At 44.7% G+C, this 17,448-nt stretch overlaps 1 protein-coding gene across 2 annotated transcripts in view; it reads right to left on the bottom strand.

Moving 5' to 3' along the window:
* Window positions 1–17,448, bottom strand: part of WIPF1 (WAS/WASL interacting protein family member 1) — a 56,321-nt gene that overhangs the window by 4,797 nt on the left and 34,076 nt on the right. For both annotated transcript variants that reach the window (XM_071434874.1, XM_071434875.1), the window contains exons 3-8: window positions 11,588–11,676; window positions 10,016–10,145; window positions 7,653–7,823; window positions 5,680–6,441; window positions 3,064–3,276; window positions 1,308–1,421 (exon numbers count right to left, since the gene is read on the bottom strand). In XM_071434874.1, coding sequence (XP_071290975.1) covers window positions 1,308–1,421; window positions 3,064–3,276; window positions 5,680–6,441; window positions 7,653–7,823; window positions 10,016–10,145; window positions 11,588–11,638 — 1,441 coding nt within the window. In that variant the 5' untranslated portion in view covers window positions 11,639–11,676. The remainder of the gene's footprint in view (window positions 1–1,307; window positions 1,422–3,063; window positions 3,277–5,679; window positions 6,442–7,652; window positions 7,824–10,015; window positions 10,146–11,587; window positions 11,677–17,448) is intronic.

The following is a 17,448-nucleotide window of genomic DNA, read 5'->3' as shown; positions in this document are numbered from 1 at the left end:
CTAAAAGAGAAAGAAGGGTTTTTTGTGTTACTCCTCCTGAAATACTCCTTCTTTTGAAGGGGGAGTTTACATCCAAGCAAACAATTCAGTAACTGGTGAAGATCTACTAATTTTCATGCCTGGCTGTTAAAAAAAACCAAAACCAACAAATCTTTGTAGAGTTCCTGGTTAGTTTATTAAACAACATCAGAACTTTGAACACTGTAAAATAACATTTTTAACTAATTCTATCCCTAATGCCTGGAAAGCATATGTATTTTGGTCCATTTTCCCCTTCCTAAAACAGACTGCTGGTTCCTGTTAGCCTTACTAATTTATGTGAACACACAACTTCTCAGTGCTACTTGCCATACATGCAATTCTCAACAAACTGGCAAGCTCTAAACACAATAAAATTTCAAAGCTCTTAATGTTTTTCCCTATACAAAAATCTTCACATCAAACTCACAAAAGAAAACACAAAAAAATGCACATGTTACTTTGCCTTCCTTTGTGGACTAATACAAATGGGATGAAAGCTAACAGGGCAAAGTGAACAGTCAGAGACTAACAGGAATCTCTGCTTCAACCCAAAACTTCATCATCTGGAAACAGGAGAGAAGCATCTGCATATACAGATGATTACAGGATAACTGTGAGCCACCAACGTCACTGGTTGTAAAAGAAGTAATTGATCCTTGGGTGTATCAGGCAAAATACCACAAAAAAAGATAGGAAACATTCATGCTGCTGTAGAAAGCATGTTTGAAACCTGAGCTGGAACAGCATGTAACACAGATTGGAAAAGACAAAAACAAACAGAAGTGTATACCTAAGCAGCTCTGCTAATCAGAGAACATGGCTTGGAAGCAGAGTGTAGTACATCCAGATTTATTCAGCCCAGCAAAACAAAAACTGAGAGGAGGATATGACTGTTGTCTTAAAAAACATGAAGAGTTTAACACACAAGAAGAGAGGAAATCTAAACTCAAGGATGATGCTGGCACAAAAATAAATGAGTTGTGCATGAATTTAGATGAGAAACGAAGAGAAAGTTCTGAGGGATTTTGTGGTTCTGGCTGCCTAGAGCAGAAGGGCTGACTATAATGGCAGAGTTGGTCACTTACAGTACATGTTTCAACTTAAAAAACAAACAATTCCCCATTCAAAAAGTTTTAGAGGGCTTGTACCTATGAACTTGCAGTTAGCTTTTCCTGTGTGGTGAGGAAGGATGACAGACTGTTAGCCTGAGAACTCTGGAAACCTCAGCATCCAGTCTTTTCCCCATGCACTTGGTTTTAGGACAATACACTGAAATTCCAACTTACCTCTACTGTCATTTCTTGCTAGTTTACTGGGATAACTTCTGTTCATGGGTACATATGGCTCTGGAGGTGGCAAATCAGATATCGGATGAAAAGAAAATCTGCTTTCCCATTCATCTGAAAAAAATCCCATGCAATTTACTCATTAGTTTTCTGATATAGCTTAGGAAAGTCAATTGACACTGACATCATGTTTAATGCATGTTTTAAATTGCAAAATGCTTACACAGCTGCATACTGAACCAGCATTCTCTTAGGAAGTCAGGGAAGATGATGCTTTAGGTTAATTTGGGAATGAAAATTTCTATCAAACCGATCATTTTGCCAGTTTAATGCAAAATTACAGATCAGGAAAGCAGCCATAATTCCACTAAAATAAGTCTTACTCTCCCTTCCATGTATAACAGATCTGCTTTTTTAACACACACACACACATATATGTGCTACCAGAACTATCTCGTTTCACCTACTTCAAAAGAGTATTTTGCTCCTGGTATAGAATTTACCAATATTCAAGTATCATTGATATACCAAGCTCAAAAGCATAATTAAAAGCACACTCCTATAAGCACTGTTTCTTCTCTCTTAATATTTATACTGGAAGAAGAAAAATACCCATTATGGTAAAATTTATGACAGAGAATCCCGTATATAACTAGTATCAGAAATGGAAAAACATATCACTTGAAGCTGTATCTCTTTAGACTACAGGGGCCCTTTTGCTGTACTTACTGAGTCTATAGAATTTTAAGTAAAGCAAGCATACTAGTTTCCTCATTGAAATAATAGGAAATGTTCCAAGAGCTCTGTTCTGCACCTGATTTTGAAAGCCTAAAGAAGAAAGTGTGGGCTAATTTAAACTTTGTAATTTCTTTACTTGCTTGCTTCAGGACTTTGCAACCATAACTTTATTGAGATATTGCTGTATTTTACTGCATAATGTAATGAACAGCTGAGTAAGTTCCACCTGGCATTTGTACATGCGGCTATTTGCTGGATCCAGTTTTTCTATGTTTACTTCCAATGGCTGCAATCAGAAACCAGTGTGTAAAGAAGCTCCATGTTCTGAACCCTGCAAATGACTTGTGTAGGAAGAAATATGCCTGTGATCCTTCTGCCTTACCTGATGTGTGAAGATGTTTTAAAAGCATGAGTTATAGTTTCATTTTCTGTTTGCTTTTTTCTAACCTTATAAATGTCAGGAATACAAATTTTGGCCTCACATAATTAACTGAAGGATTTATCTGTTCTATGCAAATAGAAAACAATTAAAAAGAAAAGCATGACGAATCTTTAAAACACAGCAATCTTGGACCTCATCTTTTTAATAAACACTAGCAGAAATAGATACTTGACATTTTCAGCAATGTTCTGACAATCTCTTCCCTCATCTGTTTTTCAGCTTTTGAGTCATCTAACTTGTTCCGACTTCCGAAGTGTCAGTGTATCTGTGGTTTGAATGCATATTAGAGCTGAAACAATTCCCTTCCTTTTTTCAGGGAAAAGGGTTTGAAAAAATTTTTCAAAGGGTTATTTTGGAAACTGTATTGATGACTTTGCAATTCTGCTCTATGTATGGCATATTTATTCTGTTCTTACTTGCCAGGGTTAACTGAGACCCAAGTGACACTTCTGTTGGTCAGAAATCAAAGGCTGCCACTAGAAACAAAGTCTGTATCTCAAACCTCTTCTGAGGTATTAGGGCCAGAAGCCCCTACACCTTCTCTGTGGAGGGCAAAGAGCTGGGAGGATGGCTCACCGTCACCTGGATCCTGGAAGCCGTTTCTGACAGCTGCCGAAGGCGGCGGTGGCGGCGGCGGCGCTGCCGAGCCGGGCCGGTCGGGGGGCAGCGGAGGCCGCGGCCCGGCCCGAGCGCTGTCCAGCCCTGCTCGGGACGGCAGCTGCGGAGTGCTGGGCAGAGCCCTCGAGGTGCTTCCGTTCCTGCTGATGGGAGGAGGCGGTGGGAGCGGGCCTAGAGCAAGGCAAGAAGCAAACACACAGATGCTGTTAACACCAGGGGTTACTCTGCCAGTGGAAAGCCCCTGCTGGCATCCTAAGGCCTCCCGCTAACAAAAAGGGCTGCTTCAGGACCCTTGGCCCCAAGGGGTAATGGCTCTCAGCACCCACTTCCCTGCTCTCCAGGGCTCTCGAGGGATTTAGTGTTGATTTGCAGAGTACAGCTCAGAGGAGCAGGTGTATCTAAACATAAACACACTGCAGTGTCCATGCTCCTATTCTCCTCAGCTACAGAAGCCTCTGTAAAGGTCCTGGTCGCTACTTTTAAACCACTCTAAATTAACAGTGGCCACGATAAGCAGAAGTCACAGCTGGAATTCGGGGTGCTGTGGAGGTCCAAACTGTAACACATTTCCTTTTTATGGACCACTGCAAGGCAAGAGGACATGCAGCAGAAGACACCTGCTACCCTCCGAGGCTCTCTGTCCATAGGGGTGGCTCCCTCTGGGTGTGTGGTGCCCACAGGGGAGCTCTGCCCGGGAGTGGCCGCGTGAAGCAGCAGCTCATCAGCTCACTCATTTACAAACAAATGAGCTGTATGACAGGTTTTTCAGTAGTTGGAGCATATCTATCTCCCTGTAAGCTGGAAACAGACCTCACACATAGACTGGCATTTCCAGTGTTTGTGTATCTGTAACTGACACAGACGTGACAGGTCAAATACGAAGGCACAGCCTAAGCAACACAGACCCAGGGCTGCCCTGAGGGCAGGGGAAGGATGCTTCTACAAGACAAGTAAATAAAGACAGGAAAGCTGCTTCTGCCAGGGAGACAAGTGCCCGTGGTTAGGACACAAGAAGGTGAAGCAGAGGGTGTGGAGTGTTACGCATGTTCAAAAGTCTCACTAGCTCTGTTTGGTGCAGTTGGGCAATTGACAATTATGTTAATTTTCAATAAATGCTTCCCTGTCTTGATGAAATCTATCTACAGACATGCACTTTGAAAAAGAGAGCATATTGTGTCTCCAGCAAAAAGCGTTGAAAAATTTCAAGAAACGTGCTGTACTTTGTGTATTTTTTCTCCCCTTATTTTACAAATTATTGAAGTTTGCCTTCAGGGAATGGTTTCAAAGAACGAGAAGCATTCAACAACTTTCAGAATAGTTTTGCTTGCTCTCTCTAAACCTAGCTAAACTCCACTGTCTATACTGAACTACTGCAGAATAGTGCATTCGTGTTTAGAATGTACTGCTACAACTTCCTTCTACTTACTGAGCTGGAATTGAGCCAGAAGAAAGTTAGTGCAGGTTTGCTAAAACCATCTGCCAAAGAAAAGGGTCAAGTAGGAAAGCACTGATGGCAGCCAAGGCCACCACAGAACAAACTCTTGGAAGTGACTGAATAATTGCAGACACTCTTTGCAACTTTGATCCATCAATTTGGTCAATTGTAATAGGATTTCTTTGATTTATCTACTGCAGGCTGCACTAGCATTGTGCCATCCTCTAGGCTGGCAACCAGCTCCACAAAGCAGTTACAGGGCCACTATTTTCTGTACAGCTGCTGTAGGTGTTGGAGCTCCAGACTGGTTCAAGGAGCTGGAAAGCAACATAGCTGTCTGTGGGAGGTCCCCACATTCATTTCTGAAATGACATGACATTCATTTCTATTGTCTAGGACTGGGCAGGCTAGAGATGATTTCCGAGTTTATTCCAAAGGATGAAATGAAAGGCAACTCTATGGAGTTTCCCAGCAGTATCTTCTGTGTACTGCTTTTCTCCACCTGTTATAGGGCTTGATTGTGCCTAAATTCTCTCATCTCAAGGGACAACTATCAGGTATCAGAGAGCTGAGTTATGATGTGGAATTCTTAAAAGTTATGAACAACAGTTGTCACAGAGGACAATCTACATTATGAAATTGGTCAAAGGAGACGATTCTACTCTTAGTCTGATATCTACATACGGTAAGTAATAACACTTAGTCACGCTGTAACAAGTGCTCTTACATTTAACAACTCTTGGCTAGGTCTTTTATTAAAGCTATTGTATTTGACTGTGCTTGTGTCTCTGAACACGTAGAGGTCAGGTTCCACAAACCTCCACTCGCGAGAACGTGACCATTAACTCACACTGGTTGACTCAGGAAGTCAGATGCTGTCACTTTACCAGAAGGTGCTTTGCATCAAAGAAGGTAATGGGGAAATCCCTTTGCAACCCTCGTCAATTACAGTGACTATAATGAAAGTTACCAAGATCTATTGACTTTCCATAAGCCACCTTGACGCCCACAAACCCTCGCTTCCAATCACAGAATTTCTAATGCCTAACAGGGATGTCATCCTGGGATGTGTTTGTTCTGCATGTGAAACTGGCTCGGGCATGGCCAACGAGCGCCCTCTCCCCGTGCCTGCTCCCTACCTGAGCGGCCGGGCGGCTCTCTGACGGGCGGCGGCGGTCTCTCTCCGGGCGGCGGGGGCAGCGGTCCGGAGCGGCCCCCGCCGGGCGCCGGGCACGACCCCAGCGAGATGTTCCTCTGCGGCAGCCGCGGCATCTCGTCGCCGCCGGCGGGGGCGGGCGGCACGGGGGGCGGCCCCGGCCTGCTGGGGGGCAGCGGGGGCGCCGGGGCGCCGAGAGCGGGCCGGGGGGCGGCGGGCACGGGCGGTTTGCTGTTCTGCGGCGGCGGCGGCGGCAGAGACGCCTCCCGGGCGGCGGGCGGCCGGTGCCCGGCGGGGGGCGGCGGCGGGGGCGGCGGTTTGTCCTCGGCCGGCCGGCCCGGGGTGGGCGGCAGCGGCGGCCGGCCCGAGAAGGGGGACGCGGCGCCGGGGCCCGGCTGCCGGAGGGGCGCGGCCGACCCCGTGGCCCGGCTGCCCGGGAAGGGCGGGGGCGAGGGCCCCAGGCTGGGCTGCCGGCTCACCCCCGGCACCGGCGGCGAGCCCCGGTTGTGCAGGCTGGAGGCGATGGGCCGGGGCGTGCTGGGCACCGGCGGCGGCGCCGCCTCGGGCTTCGAGCCGGCGTCGGGCCTCGGCGGCGGCACGCGGCTCCTCTGCGGGTCCGGGGCGGCGGTGCGCGGCCCCGAGGGCGGCCCCGGGAAGCGCGGCGGGCCGCTCGGCGGGGAGAAGGGCTTGGCGGCGGCGGAGCGGCCTCCGGGCGGCAGGACGGGCGGCCGGCCTCCCCCGGCGTCTGCGGACACAGGACAGGGAGCATCAGCGCCGTCGCACCGGGGCCGCGGTTCCCGTGGGTCTGCGAGCGGCCAGGGCGCAGCCTGGCACGGGGCACCCCTGCCCCGAGGCTCAGCCCCAACGCCGCTACCATTGGGAAACCACTCCAGGGTACCAGTTGACATCCTGATACTGCTTATGAGGCACGAGTTAAGTGGCCACAAAGTAACACAAGTGATGCAGCCATCATACACCAAACCAGTAAAACAGGGAGGGAAGAAATGGTGAGGAAAAAGTACCGAACAGCATCAACCTGAGAGCAAAGAAATCTTAGCTTTTAAATTACATTTAACAACAAAAGGTCATCAAAAAGCTCTTTTCAGCCCTTTCTAGTAGCTGATCTAAATAGGTAGAGTTGTGCACGTCAGGAAGAAGGCAGCCGGCCCTGCAGTTCACAAGTACTGTTCTGCGATGCCAGGAACTTTTGTATTAACACAAGTTCCCAAAAATAAACTGTGACACAATAGAAAATACCAGCTCTGAGAGACTCTTTTGTACACATGTGCTGGAAAATTACGTTAGGCTATAAAATACGTAATATTTGTAACACTCTACAATCCCCATAGCATAGTCCTTCTTCAACAAGTATGAAGTCCTATGTCCTTGAACTTAAAGAACTCAGTGACCCCAGATGTCCTCGTTTAAAGAGGCATGAGGCTTGGGGCAACTGTTTTGTCAGCCAGAAGCACACTCCAGACAAGCCTCCATCTGCAGTGTGTGCACCAGCCAGCTGGGATGCCTCATGCACTCCCTAAGCAGCAAATCACGCTGTTGTGGAGCTGACACAAGTACTTTCCATTCGGAAAGTAGATCCTTTTTCCTGGTGCACAAGAAAGAATTAGCCTGGATCCTCCCTGTTCCCCTCTTGTCCTGCACACCCAACAACTAAGGCAGGATGTAATTTGCCTGACTGTACTTTGCAGGTAGCCATTTAACACTACCAAGATCTTTAGCTTTCACCAATAATGAGGAGGATGGGTGGAAAGGGAGTTTCACTTCTCCCTCATAAAACCTAATAGTAAGAATAAAGCAAGATTCAAGCTGAAAATTACATTTCCTAAGAGCCTATGATATTTGATGGCTTCCTCAATCCCAGCAGGTAATTCATTGCAGTGCTATGAAGGTTTTAAGCAATGCCATTTTTTCACACTGGAAATTCAAGGTCTTTCTTACCAGCATCTCGATTTGCAGTACATCTGAGCTTTGGCATTCCTGCTTGAAAAAGGCCTCCAAGGCCAGGTGGTCCACCACCACCGAAGCCACCACCACTGCCACCACCAAAACCCCCGCCGCTGCCACCTCCTCCAAAGCCACCGCCGCCACCTCCACCAGATCCTTTGGGTTCTGTTGGGAAAAGAGATCCCCCGTATTAGTGAAGCAGGACTGATCCTGCCAAGTCACCTCTTCCATTAGAGTAATGCTTGTAGATGGGGAAAAAATGGAAGAACTTTCAAATCCACAAGGTTTGGATCATCACAGCTACCATCATCATCACCACCACTGCACTGTGGAGGAGCTGGTGCAATAACCATAATAACCATAGCCTCTGTGTTTTATCATGCCATCACTACTTTAGTCTGCTCTAGACTAGAGAGCACAGCAAATTGCTCAGAGAATTTGGAACTGAGCATGGAGGGGACCTCTGAGAACATAATATAGTCTTTGTTAGCACCTTAGTTGCTTCTTCCTGTTTCTTTGTACTTTTGCTCTCTTATCCTTCCCCTCCACTTCTCCATAAGCAGAGACAGAGCAATCTCATGGGAAAAAGGGAAGGAAGGAAGAAGGCACAAGATCCCTCCTCCTGAAGGTGTCTCTGGGAATCACTGCTGGGAATGCACAGAATTCTCTCATTATTGATGATATTGCAACATATCTACTTATTTAAACAAAGCGTAGTAGCAAAGGTGATGCCGTTTCTGTAGGTTCAGAAGTGCAGTGACAGGATCATTAGCTGTAAATGCTTCCAATAGGCAGGAATTATTTTATCAGCCCTCTCCCTTTTCTCTCCCATTGCTCTCTAACGTCAATATTTCTGCTGTGACAACTGAGTTGCCAAAAGTGAAATGAAAGTGTTTCCACAACTACAATACATGGAAGAACCTTATTCAGAGCATCACTGCAAAATCAGCAGGTGCACAGGTTGGAATATCTGTGGAAATCAGCTCTCAGATGCTGGGCCAAAAAGGCTAAGATCACTTGCTTAATTTCTTTGAATCCCGATTTCCACAAGTTGGGGTGGGTAAAATTTTCACTGACTTTGAAGTAATTAAAACTTGTGGATGAAAAGCCCTTGTAAAAATTTTCCCAAGAAAAAAGGAAGAGTGTATCCATGGGGGAATGTTTCACACTGTCCTTCTCATTCTTAAGCATGTCAGCTCAGTTCGGCTCTGACTCAGATAGGGTGTGAACCTCTGGAGAAATGCTGCTACCATGGTTTAGTCTTTCATCATGATTTGTTAATTCATGTAAATAAGATAATAGGCTGCATCATTTTTCTCTTACTGTTTACCCCCTCCTTTAATCCCCTCCAGCTCGTAATAGCTAGAACACGTAACTTCACATTCAGAGATAATCTTTAAAAATTGTAGCTGGCTGATTGCAGAACTGTATCTAAGTTTTTAAAAATTATTTTTATTTGGTCACACTCCTCTGGGCATTTCCTTCTTTTGTCATCATGTTCCTATCACAGTCCAGCCTTTAATTGCATGGCCAAACCTAGACTGAGGTGTATCACATTTGCTAATCAGTCTGTGGAAGTGTCTTTTCCCCTTTGGAAAAGAATGCTGGTCCTCTGTCAGCACAGGCCTGTGTTCCTCACTCTTCTCTTGTTTCTGTTCTGCCTTCCCAATCCTTTTGCCACACAGGCTTCTCCAGCCTCCTCTTGGCACCTGCCAAGATGTGCTGTGAGACACAGCAGCAGCACAGCTGGATAGAGACCTTATTTCCATTCAGGTAAGTGGAGTCACTGCCTTGTGCAGTACTGCTGGGCTATCTACAAAGATAACAGCCCTGAGTCACTCCAGGAGTGGCAAAACTGCATGCAGCAGTGACACACAGGTAGAGCTGTGGCTTCTGGCTCGGGTTTTGTTCTAAGTGGTACTGGAGCCAATGGTGTCATGCCAGGCATGCATTTATTCTTATATTGTTTATGCAAAAGTAGAGTCTGAAATTCCACTTCATTCTCTGTCCTCTCCTCAGTCCTTATGGGGTTTTGTTTGCCTGATCTGCTGCACGTCCTCAGAAGAACTCCTGGTAGGACTTGCATATTTTTCTGATATAAGCAAACAGGAAAATAAATCACTTTTTGAGAATCAGCAAACAAATTAGCATTCACATTTCATAAGCAGTACTTGATTTCTCAGCTGACTGTTCATTCATGATGAATAGAATTTATTTTTATGCATGCCAATTTCTGGCACTTTCTTTTATCTACTCTCATGGCAATTCATCTGATGATACATAAAATAATTTTCTGCTTTCAGATCTGTAGAACCATTCATGCCCACAGAAATTCCAACATGTAGAGTCATACTTACTGTCTAGAATTGGAGCACTTCTGTCATTAGTAACAGTCTTCTTGAGCTTTTTTCCTTTGGTAATATCAGATAATAGAGCATTTCTCCCTGCCTGTTCTGACTTGCTTAGGGATGGCTTTTCAGTATTTGCCTGCAAAATAAAAATTAAAAATGAGGAGGCAAAATGCACCACAACTCCTAGATACAAATTTCTGATTAAATATGGTAGTTACTTGAGACTTCAGTGGCTGTTTTAACAGCATTGGAGTGGGCAGATAGCATGCCATGTCTACTTTTGTCAATGATATCAAAGGTAGCTGGCCTTGTTACCAACTCCAAGTCCCCAACACTACTGCTATTCTAATGCACATTATTCATTAGAAACAGAACACTTCTGTGTGAATTTACCTTTTCTGAACTCATTATTTAGAATCTCTCATTTTTTCAAGCCAAGGCTTATCTGTGCCATTTTGGAGATGGAACAAGAATAGACTACACACATAACTTGATTATACAAGAAGGTGGACATTCTTCAAAGTTGTTGTGAAATACAATTGCTGGATAAATCAGAGCAAAGATGGACCTTTGTCTACTATTTTAGCTTAGATAGAAACACCTAAAAATGGCAATTACCATGTCAATAATATTGACCTCTTCATATAGACCAAATAAAGCCTTTGGACATATGAGATTTGTCTCAACAGTCCTCTCTTTTCACTTTATGTTCTGGTGACACAGTTTTTCAAGAAAGAACAAAAAAACTCCAAACAATACACTTATATGCACATATATATGGCTCTTTCTTCTAGGAAACAGTTCCTGAAACATTTTCTAATTTATCAGATCAGTTTTATGGAGATTTCTTGAAAGGAGGGGAGAGTTGTCATGGAGGGACCAAGTAGAGTCTGTATCTTGCTTGAGGTGGAAAATGAAAGAAAGACTTTTGATTGACAGCCCATTCTCTGTAATCAGCTAGGGTTTTGCTCTGAAAATGTCTAGGTACTTGAAAATGGCATTTCAAGAAGCCTTCTTTCTTATCAGTGAAGTGACTGACTGTTGGGAGGGCAAGCACAGCACAAGCTCTATCCCAGTTTAAGCCAGGCCTGATGTAGTTTCACTCACCACATTGTGCCAGATCCTGTGCTCTGATAGCACAGGCTGGCTGAGGGAGCTCTGCTGGCTAAGAGCTATCCTTACCAAATTTAAACAATAGGATTTATTTTTTTCAGGCTCAAGTCACAGAAATACTGGAGTAGAACAAGGGAGAAGGTGGGAGTACAGGTTTGGAGAAAGGCAAGACTGCAAGTCCCATTTAGACAAGCTGTCGTCTCTCCACCAGATCAGCCACTAGTGTGGGAAGAATAAAAGGATGGAGAGTTGGAGTGGATTGTGACATCCACATGAGAACTGGAAGGCAGTCGAAGTGATGGTTGTTCTCGCAGGACCAATGATCAGCCATAAACAATATGTTGGACAGCTTTCCCCAAATATCATGGATACCCTCATCCACATCTCAGTATCTCTGGACATCCTATTCCAAGTGACAAGCAGCAGCAGAGAACAGTGCATATGTTTACCTCCTGTAAAACTTACCAAGGCCAGTGTTGGGGGTGGAGGGGGAGCTGGAGGGGGAGGCACAGGCATGGTGGAAGGCTGAGCTCTGTCTGCTCTTGCTAAGAAACCTGCACAGCAAAACACAAACACACAAAGTCCAGAGATTAATACATCTTAATAAATAAATTTCTACTCAGCTAGAAAACATCCTTGCAGCTAACAGGTTTATATCCTACATTTTTGAAACCTAAATAATCAGCAAAAAGCACTTTATATTTAATTGCATGGAAACCAGACACATCTTTAAACAGGGGCTCCCTACATGATCCCCACTGCCACAGAAACCCATAGATATACATTCAGTTTTGAACACTTACACAATCCATGCATTGCTATGGCAGTGCACAAAATGCAGTAACCAACAATCTTGTTCCCATGGAAGTGCTTCAGGATAGCCCCAAAGCTATACCATCAGCCCTTACTTGAAGAAGGCATCATACTTTAGGATCATACTCAGACAGAGATGCCAACTTGTTAAATCCCTTTAGTTGCTAAAAGATTCCTGCACCTCCACTGTTATGGGTAGGGTGGAACAGCAGAGCTCTGGAATGGACTCATGCTTCTTCCTCCCTCCCTGCTTGCTCTGAAGATCCCAAGCTCCATCATGATGTCTGAATGCACCTTCCTCCTCCTCAGAAGCAGCACACACAGACATGTTCCCGAACTCCCCCTGAGGAGGAAGGGCAAGCAGGCAGCCTGGCCTCTCAGCTGCAGGCTGCTGCAGACAGAAAAGCCTGGCTGCTAAAGCTCAGCCCTTCACAAGCTTCCCTGCCAGGGACCACACTCCCACTTTTCCCCACCTCAAGCTGAACTTTCATCCTCAAGCAATCCTTGGAGGGTCACACCTGAGATCTAGAGATTTACTGCAACCAAATTATGGAACAACAACCAAAAAAAGCCCAAAGTGTCAGGGACTATATTTTCAAGTCACAAGGGCTTTGTGTGGCATTTTCGCACTCAGCTTGCTGGAACTGTGCCTATCAGGGGCTTTGAAGCATTTCTAATAGCGCTATGGCATTTCAGCATGTGCTTTACTCTTTTATCTGAGCTTTCACCCATGCTGGCCATTCACCTGAGCCACCTTTAGTAATAATGATCTATATAATGTTTGCATAAAACAGGTAAACACAGTGGGAAGAGGAATAAGGGTAATTCTCCAGAAAATCCGAGGCTGATGGCTGAGGTCCCTAGGGCAGTTATTTACATGCATACACAGCTCTTACTTTTTAAAGCAACTTAAATGTTTTAGATGAGACCGAGGGGAAGTGTAATAGCACAGTATCTGTAAAATCACTATCATGCCAGGTACAGTACCCTCTGTAGTTAAAATGAACATTATGAAAATGTGCTGAATGAAACAAAATGGCATTTGCAGTGAGTCACCACCTACGAAGTCTGTAATGGCATCTGACATGATCCATGATATGCGTGTCAGAAAAAACTGTTTAGAAGTACAGATTAATCTCATCAGATGCTCATGCTTCAAAAGAATTAGAATACAGCTGTAACCCCCCTTCCCTACCCCCTCTCCTCCCCACATTGCTGAGTAACCTTCCTCAGCAGAAATATTTTCTGAAATAAGACTTTAATGGATTTTGTGTAAAATCTTTGTGGAGGAAAGAGTCAGACGCATCACCCATAGCTCTGGCTGACCATCTAGAAAAGTCATGGAGTTCAAAGTGGTATGAGGCACTAGTGCCTGCAGGTTTTCTTCTCCCATACTGCAGAAACTGTTTCCAGTTATTGCAAAAGAGTGAGCAAAGCAGAGGGGAAGCTGGCAGATAGACAGGGTGAGTGGCAAAGAGGAAACTGAAGCTGAGCCTACATGGTGCTGTTCAAATGCACGCCTTCAGAGTCCTGCAAACAGAGCAGCCTGCTCTCATCAGTCCTCTGCTGCATTACTGAGCACCTTAACCTCCCTCAGAGAAACAACAGCTTCATATTCAGAGGATCCACTTGAATTTAGTTGTACTCCCATCTCCCAAATTTGTAGCTTTCAGCTGTTACATAAAAGCTGCACAAAGCCCTATCCTTTCCCAATCAGCATATTCTAAATGCAATATTTGAAATCTGAAACCTATTAAAAGCACCACGACTAATGCTGCTTTGTTCTTCAGCTTCCTGTTTAAAAAAATAGTCAACAGGAAAATTATTTCTTACCATAGACCACAACCATCCTGTTTCTTAACACAGTCTTTTCACAGCTGCAGTTGTCTCTAGCTTACCCATGAAGGGTATTTCACCAAGCCTTTAACTGCTTCATCGGATTAAAAAGAGAAATTCTTCTCTCTGCACTGCTTTGCTAGGAAGTCAAAGCAGTCTAGATAACGTACCATCAGTCTCTCTGGCACTCCATGTGTCACAGGAAAGTTTCTGGAGCAGGCAGAATACAGTTTGGTTTGATATCAGACTTTTAAATGAATCCTTTAAGGCAGCTAAGACCTGAATGCAGCAAGTGAGCCAGGTGGTCTGTGAAGCACTTCCTGTAAAATACCATAACTTGTCTGCCTCCCTGTCAGTTAGAGATTGTTTCCCTCTTGGGCTGCTCTGTTCTACTTTTTTCCCTTTTAACTGGATTGTTTTAGATCAGCTTCTTAAGGAATTGGTGGCATAAAGAGGAAGTAAAGTGATGCTTGAAGCCTGAGTTCTCTAAGGGGAAGCCACTACCCACAGACCCATGCAGCTTCTCCAAAACCCTTTCTGCACATATGATTTGCAAGGAGGCAGTGGGGAGAAATGCACCAGGTGTTCCCTCCTTCTCTATCCCATCTTATGTGTTCCTGTACTCAACCACTGCACACCAGCTGGTATTTCTGGTACTGAAGGGCTCTCTCAACTGAACTGCCATCGAAATTAGGTGCACACTGGTGAGCTTGCATTTTGCTGCTGTTGAACAAGCCCTGTAGCCCTCAGAGACAGGCTGGAAAATAGCATTTTGGAAGCACAGGACAAGCTCCTGTAATAAACCAAACTATGGCAAAACTGGCCTGAAGTTTAACATGAGCATCCTGCAGAGTTGTTTACTCACGGGGCTCTAGAGCACACACTTCCTTTAGGAGCCACCAGAAAAGAGATCACATGGCGTGACTGAAAAACCTGTGTGCCCACACAAAAACCTATCATGCATACACTTACAGAGCCCATAAACAACCTAGATTGTCAAATTTAAGTTTAAAACCAAAGTAGCAATACTGCTTCACTCTTACTTTTGTCTCTGACTCTGCTTCTGCTGACGAAAAAGAGATTTTTAGAAACTCAAGCTGAAACTTTGCAGGAAGAAACAGCACCTCTGTCTTTGAATCTCCAAAGAGATTCTGTTAAATTCTGTACAGTCTATTTCTCTGTCTGACTCACTATAAGCCTATACAAAAAATAACAATGGTCTGAAGAGATGCAGTGACCTGGTGGCTTGCTCTCACAGCCCAGGGCAGTGCTGGGAGTAGCCCTTGGGAGAAGAGTACCTCCTGGGCTGCAGAACCAGAACAGCTGAGTCAGCACAATGCTGAACTCCAGCTCTGCAGCTGCTTTGTTCATCACCAGTTCACAGGATGACTGTTTCTCACAGAGCATAGAGATGTGCTGAGATGTTAAGTGTAACTCTGCCATTGGAGGAAAGCTTTGGTTACTGTCCTACACTTCTGCAATGGACTCACACCATTATTTGCTTTTGGTCAGTGGGAAAGAATTGAATTTAAGAAAAGGCTATTATGTTAAATTGCTAACAACTGACCCTATAAAATACCTGAAATAGTAACCAATCCACCTAGTAATAAATTTTACCCACCAAATCTGTTAACAAGCAAGTTTCTTATAATGCTTGGTGCTGCAGGGTTGTTGAAAAAGAGCTGGTTCCAAAAGACCAAGGCTGAAGGCGTACTGGTACTTGAAAACCCAGGACACATATCCTAACATATTTTCTAGGCACCTATAAAATATGTCAGGCATTTTTAGTGTAAATTATCACATTTTTTAAGAAGCTATATAGAAACGTCGTGTCTAGGTGAGTGTTGGTGGGTTGGCAGAAAGGATTGCAGTGACCGCAGCATCAGGCAGCAAGCCCAGAGGTCGGGACTGGCAGCAGGAGAGAAGGGCTCCCACAGCTGGCCGCCAGTGCCACTCCCCAGCAGGGCTGTGCCCGGCAGAGAAGGCACCCACCAGGCAATCCTCACACCGCCTGCCCTGGCCACAGCCTCCCTGCAGCCCTCCCAGGAGCGCACAGAGCCCGTACTGCTGCCCCTGGAGAAAGCCGCCCGCAAATGAGATGCTCCAACAGTGCCCAAGTAAAGAATACTTGCATAAGAAAGCTCTGATTTCTGCAAACTACCAGGCACATGCAGCAGCCGCCACCAGGAAAGATATTAAAATGCAATATTATGCAATGCATCACGATAAAGACTCCTTTCATTTAAAAATCAAAATAGAGGAGAGAGGAAGTGCACATGGCATTCTGCAGAGAGCCCCTTGCTCTCCAGAGTGAGCCACAAAGAGCAATAGGCAAAAATGGCACGACACTGAACGCAGTGAAACACACATTTTGGGTGCTTCAGACTTAATTTGGTATTTCAGAAATCATTTCAGGAGCATTACAAATGCTAAAAAGAAACAAAAAGCAACATGAACCTTTATTGTGGGATAGACAGTGTGAACAACCACACTGCAAGTGCTTGGTTTGTATCAGGTCAGACATTTTGAGCTGCTTGAAGGCCCTCCCTCTTAAACATTGAGTCAGAGGCAGACAGACAAGCTCACTGTGGTTAATCATTTCCTGCATGATTAATTTCCAAGCAAAAAAAGAGGAAGGAACAAACAACTGTAGAAATAAAACAGAATGTATAAATTTAAGGGGAAAAATCTCTGAAGTTGCCAATTAAAATGCTGATTGCTCCCCTATGCAAAAGGACCCAACTTCCAAATCAGTGTTGATTTGATTCTTTCAAAATCCATTACTTTCTCCTAATGAAAGAAAGGAATTCTTTTTCTTTTAATATCTGAATTTGAGGAAATTGGGCTACACTACCAAATACTTTAGTAAGGTGGCTCTCAAAACAAAAAGGACAGCTAACTCTAAACACACTACAAAGCAGTTGGAAAATCACTTACAATCAGTTTTATAGAGACCACAATATTTTTCATTAATCATTTTTTAACAGAGTACTGAGCTATTAAGCTTTTTTGCCAAAAATAGTTACAGTGATGTAATGAAATTTGAACCCCCTGCTCCCACTTTCCTTGGCAGACCTGAGTCATAAGTAAACCTACATGTCCCACATTCCACCACCACAATCTCCCAAGGCCAGAGGGGCTGCCTGCCCCAAGTGTCAGCCCAGGAGTGAGGCACAGTGTGAATGAGAACTTCAGAGCATGCTGAAGGTGCTCCTCCCATGCAACACCGCGCCAGTAAATCCCCCCCGAAAAAATCAGGTGTTTTACTTCTTCTCTTTTTATTAAAGTTCCTAAATATATAGACATCTATAAATAAATATACAGACAGATGAGTTTTAGTCCCTAAAGAGTTCAACAAGGGTACCAAACCGAATTCAGTTGGGCCTGAAGCTACTGGAAGACACTGAAGAATTCCCCTACAGAGTAAAGAAAGAATATTTAGGAGACTCTCTGGCCTCAACTTGCACATGGAGGAGTGAAAAGCCTATCTGGCACTCAAGTAACCTGATACAAATTTTAATTGAGACACTGGGGACTGCTGTGTAACAGCCTTCTACTCAGCAGGAGAGCCTGGATTTTCATTCTCCTAACTGGGATAAAACTTCTGACGCTCACCAACTCCAGGGGAACAAAGTGACATCTAAAATGTTACTGTCAGTATTTTTGAGTCCTTTAAC

Source organism: Agelaius tricolor, unplaced genomic scaffold (assembly GCF_023055355.1).
Source record: "Agelaius tricolor isolate 1412-34295 unplaced genomic scaffold, bAgeTri1.0.p SCAF_10, whole genome shotgun sequence".
Classification (NCBI taxonomy): domain Eukaryota; kingdom Metazoa; phylum Chordata; class Aves; order Passeriformes; family Icteridae; genus Agelaius; species Agelaius tricolor.
Note: the sequence above shows the minus strand (reverse complement) of the source record. Positions and strands in the feature narration are given on the sequence as shown.